General features: G+C 55.3%; 1 protein-coding gene across 1 annotated transcript in view; it reads left to right on the top strand.

Annotated features, from left to right (window-relative positions):
- LOC114923576 (transmembrane protein 271-like) overlaps nt 1-4090 on the top strand; it is a 9591-nt gene extending 5501 nt beyond the window's left edge. The window contains exon 2 of the mRNA XM_029286663.1: nt 3152-4090. Within this exon, the coding sequence (XP_029142496.1) occupies nt 3152-4090 (939 nt within the window). The remainder of the gene's footprint in view (nt 1-3151) is intronic.
- Nucleotides 4091-5121: the final 1031 nt, after the last annotated feature.

Genomic DNA, 5121 nt, shown 5'->3' with positions numbered 1-5121 from the left:
AACAGGCGATAATAAAAATCACAATAAATATCTATTCTAAAATCAAATTAAATAAATAAAGGCCTGCTCTAAAATACCCCATATAAAAACCTATACTAAAACCTAATTAAGACTACGCCAGGCCGGCCGCACGAAATAGATGGGTTTTCAGGGCTCGGCGAAAAAGGCGCAGGTCCGCAGTTGTACGTAGGTCGGGGGGGGTAGGTCATTCCAGAGGGCAAGAGCTGCCACAGAGAAGGCTCTCCCCCTGGGGGTCACCAGCCGGCATTGACTGGCCGACGGCACCCTAAGGAGGCCCTCTCTGTGGGAGCGGACTGGTCAAAGGGAGGTATTTGGTAGGAGGCGGTCTTGCAAATACCATGGAGCAATGGACCTAGGTCTGATCAAGGTGACTTTTGTGGCACTCATGCTGATGTCTTCAGAAATAACAATGGTCATAAAAATGCTAAAGAAGCACAGCGCTCCAAATCCTCTATGTGCCTCCTCATCTATGTGGTCTATCTACTGTACATGGTTACCAAAAGTTGACATCCACTTGATGGCACACTCTCTCTCGATGAATCAAATCCCCCTTAGCGGAAGCTGTGTAAAACCTGTAATGCACCCCCCAAAATGATAGAAATAGCAACGTTATCTAGCTCTTTGGCCCAGCTTATGCCAACCTTTTCTGAAGTGCAGGATCAGCGCCATTTCAAAAGAGCACTTGCATTTGAAAAACAGGTTTGGTGCTCTTTTAAAAGAGCACTAAACCATTTTTTTTTTTTAAAAAGGACGAGTGGTTTGGGAAGTGCTGATCGGGCATAATGTGGGCAAATGCCTTCATTCTTGGTCCCTCCTAGGGCCCAAGCCAAAAAAATCTTGGAAGGCAGAGCCCACCAACCTCAAGAAAGGTGAGCAGGTAGTAGGAGCAGCAGCCTAAAGTGACCAATAGGAGCCAGGCAGAGCCAACCTTTGATGAAGTCAGCAAGTGAAGAGTCAAACCATAGCTAGCACATCAGGAAAAGAGGGGGGAAACCTTACATTAAATATTTTAAGCCTTACAGGCCCCGGATAACTGTAGGCTGCTTCAGCTAGAGGTTGGGATAAAGATGGAGCGTTCAAGGCGTGGATGGAGACATTGTGCAGAAACGAAATGAGAAAAATGGCTTGACTCAATAGAAGGCGGCTTCAAAGCAAGCTTAATATATAGTAGATTAATTCGTATAGAAAGAGCAGGCGACGAGCAGGTCTGGAAAACGCGTTCGCCTCCACGGAAGCCAAAACAGGCTCGTTTCCTCACTTCCTTGGCTGTTGGGGTGAGTCGTCCCTAGATCGAGAGCAGCGACGTTATCCTGCTCTTTTTCTGTCCCTCATCAGATTCATTTGGGAGAATAACGGGGGAAATCCACGTAAGAGGACACTTTTAGCCAGACATGGAGGTATATAATATAAATCGAATCGTCTACCCGGCGCCTCGTCCGCCTCTATTTGTTATCTGGGAACTAGCCGCCTAATCTGAGCTTCTCCGCGGCTGTACAAAAGCGCAGCCCGCCGGCGATTCACACACACAGCTCAATCACTGATAACAGGTTGCGCTCTAGTCTTCGTCGAAATAACGGGTGTCGACGCCACAACCCGGGCAATGGATTCAAACTTCGCCGGTTTTTCTGCCTCTCACGCTGCCCGGCGCTCCGCACATCACCTCGGGTCCCCCCCCCCCAATTTACCAGACAGCGAACTTAACACGAATAAAACATCGGGGCCCCCCTAACCACGTTACTGTGGATTTCACGTTACTCCCTGCACCGACGTGCACCAACGCAACTCCTAGCCAACCGAGAGGCTCGTTAAAAAAAAAAAGGCTGCCAGGGTAGTGAAGCAGATCGGGGGGAGGCGGCGGCGGGGGGGGGGGGAGAGAAGTACGGAGAAGCGGCATTGGGAGTCCGCGCAGCCCGCAAGTAGATTTCTCTCCGACTGGGAGAAGAACCATTCAGGCTACGAATGAAAGAAAAGTGACGCTTTCCTCGCTTCCCCCCCCCCCTCCGGTTTATCCCCCTGCGTTTTAAAGCCACCTCTTCTCGCCAGTAACCCTTTGGCCCGGCTGGCGCGCAGAGACCCTCCGAGTAAGCTAACAGCGGCGCCTCCTCCTTAGCGTGAAGGATCTCGACCGGGTGAGAACTGGAAGTTCAGTCTTCAAGAATTGGGGAGAGGGGGGGGGAGAAAGAGAGAGGGGGGGGCGATCATTGCTGCTGCGCGGGAAGGACACGCCTTCCTTCCTTGCCATTTGCCCTCCGAGGTGTTGATTTGATCCAGTTTTGGAGCGTTTTGCTGCGCGCCTTCCTCCCCCCCCCCTCCCTCCCCGCCTCCCGGGCGCATCCAGGTTGACACACGGTCCTGCTAGGAATGGACGGCGGGAGCTGTGCCACGCGCGTCTCCGGAGGAGGCTGCCTAGAAAGAGGGCTGGCTCGTCCAAACCGTCGGACCTGTTTTTTTCCTCCACCCCACGGCGGTTAAGACCTCCCTCCCTCCCTCCCGCCACCCGGGCGAGGTGCTCGATGCCCCTCTTTCGCCTCGAACTTGCTGCCATCAATAATTCATCGGCTCCCAGCAGTAGCGGCGGCGGCGAGCAAGAGAGCAGCAGCAGCAGCTCCGATAAGAGAGAGCGGGAGGCAGCAGGGCGGGGAGGAAAAAGCTGGTGCGTGAGCCGTGCTTGCCGGCTGCCTGCAGAGAGGAGGCGGCGGTGACAGCGGCGGCCGCTGTGGCGGTAGCAGCCAGAGCAACGGCGGCGGCGCATTCGGAGCTCTCCCTTCTCGCCACAGCCGTCTCCAGCATTATGTTCCCGCAACGCGCGGCGGCCGCCTCGCCGGCAAGGGCCGCCGACGCCGAGGAGGACACGGGAGGATGAGGACAGAAGGGAGGCGAAGGAGGAGGAGGAGGAGGCGCAGGCGGAGGGAGGCGGAGGAGGCGAGGCAGCCTCCTCCTCCTCCTCCGCGTCCGCCGCCTCCTCTGCGCCTCCTACTTCACCTCACAGGCCCCTCGGACGCGGCGCGAGAGGTCGACGGAGGACGAGCGGACGCGCGACTCGCGGCGGCGGCACCCGGAGTTCACGAAGAGCGACCCGAGGCTTGAGTTCCCCCTCGGCAAGGCGGACCCGTGTCGTCGGCCGCGGAAGTACTCGGGGCTCCTGCTGGCCGCCGGGCTCTCGCTCCTGGGCTCCGCGCTCTTCTGCTGCCGCCCGCTGGACGACGAGGGGGCCGGCGGAGCGCACCGCCAAGGGCACGCGGCGAGCGAAGTCGCGGTGGTGCCGGTCGGCGGAGACGCTCAACCCCAGCCCCAGTCGCTGCCCAAGGCGCCCCCCGGCGGGCGGCAGAACTTCCTTCTATTGGGGGTCCTTGTCTTCATGCTGGGGGTGCTGAGCGCCTTCGCCGGGGCCGTCATCGACGGCGATACGGTGTCGCTGGTGGAGAAGAAGTACTCGCACTACTGCCTCCTACAGGTTGGGGGAGGAGGAGGAGGGCCGTCGGCTCGGGCGCGGCCTGCGGGAAGCCCCGACGGCTCGGGGACGACGCTGCTGCTGCGCTGCCAGAAGCTGCGGGACTATCAGCGCGGCTTGGTCATCTCCACCATCTTCAACGCCCTCGAGTGCCTGCTGGGGCTGCTCAACCTGCTCTTGGTCAAGAACTACAAAGCGGCGCAGCAGCGAGGGCTTCGCCGACGGCGGCGCTGCCGACAGGAGCAGCGCCTTGCGGGCGGCCGTCGGAGGCGACGGAGGGGGGCCGGCGGCGGGGGAAGTGGCGGCGGCAGCGGCGGGCGGCGGCCTCAGCGCCAAAGCCAAGGCTCGATCTTCTCCAGCGAGGACCCGGATCTGTCTCCGGGGGGCGATTGCGCCTTCCAGGCCGTCTCCTACATCAACGTCGGCGTCTTCCACGTTTTCGACGAGGCCGGGGTGGAGGTACACTGTGGCGGGCACCCTTCGATCGAGTTGCCTGGGTATTCGCCCATGGACCCCGAGCTCAATTCCTCCTACCCCTACTGCTACCCGCTGCCCAATGAGCAGCCTCCATCCTACGAAGACATTTATCCCAGGGAGCTCTGTGCCAACCGAGTCTAGGCCCCGGCCAGGCCCCTTTGGAGACTGCCCGCCCTGCCCGTCAGCCTGCTGGACTGAGAGGGGCAGAAGATGAATTTGGGCAAAGGGGGCAAAGCACAGAGGTTTAATGGGCAGGACCAGTAGCACAAGGTGAGGCCAACCCTGCTGTTTGCCAGGACTCTTACCCAGAAGCTGCCAAAACAAAACAAAAAACCAAGGTAGAACCCCAATAAATGCCTAGAAATGAGACCAGGCTGGTGTGTAGTGTTGGTCCTGCTTTTGGTGGCAAGTGGGAACCCGTTGGTCCAAACAGCTTTGCCTTCCTTTTTTTCTTGAAGAATCAGGCATATTTTTCTCTTCACCTCTGGTGGGAGAAGTCTTGAACAGAGTTTTAGAAAGTTGCTAGTGTTTTGCAACCTGTTGGAGTTTTCTCCAATACATCCTGTCAAGATTTCTCTTTCTCTGCTACAGTACTTTTGGTTCTAGCACTAAAAAAAACAAAACAAAACAAAAATAACATAGCTACCTGTTAAAGGGTTCAGCAAAGTGCATTTTCACGGATAAAGATAATTGGGGCAATCTTGGGGTGATGCTTTTAATATCTTTTTAATTTTACCCTTAACTGTCTTTTATCTCTTGAGTATGGTGAACATTTTAGGGTTGGTTCTCACCCGTTTTCTCATTTGGCTTGGATTGAAATCACCAAATGGTTCAGCCTGCCTGGCTTCCTCACCCCTTCCCTGCATCAAATGAATCTTTATGATAACCTCAGCTTTAAAAGTGCAAAAGAGTTAAGTTCAGAGAACCAGCCAGCAAGAGAGAGAGAGGGGGGAAAAAAAAGCAAGCATGAATCTCTCAAAGAGATATTTCAGAGAGCTGAAAGGAATTTTGAACAAAGCTTCTTAAGTTTACAATATTCCTGGGAGATGTTATGTTCAGTTTAAATCTTAGAGTCTAAAACCATAGTTGGTCTTGTAAGATGCACATAAATCTGCACTTTCAAAAGAAGAAAAAAAAAATCAACATTTTTGTACACTAATGTGCCTGCTTTT

Source organism: Protobothrops mucrosquamatus, unplaced genomic scaffold (genome assembly GCF_001527695.2).
Source record: "Protobothrops mucrosquamatus isolate PMUCROS unplaced genomic scaffold, P.Mucros_1.0 scaffold4460, whole genome shotgun sequence".
Classification (NCBI taxonomy): domain Eukaryota; kingdom Metazoa; phylum Chordata; class Lepidosauria; order Squamata; family Viperidae; genus Protobothrops; species Protobothrops mucrosquamatus.
This window is presented reverse-complemented; position numbering and strand designations above follow the sequence as displayed.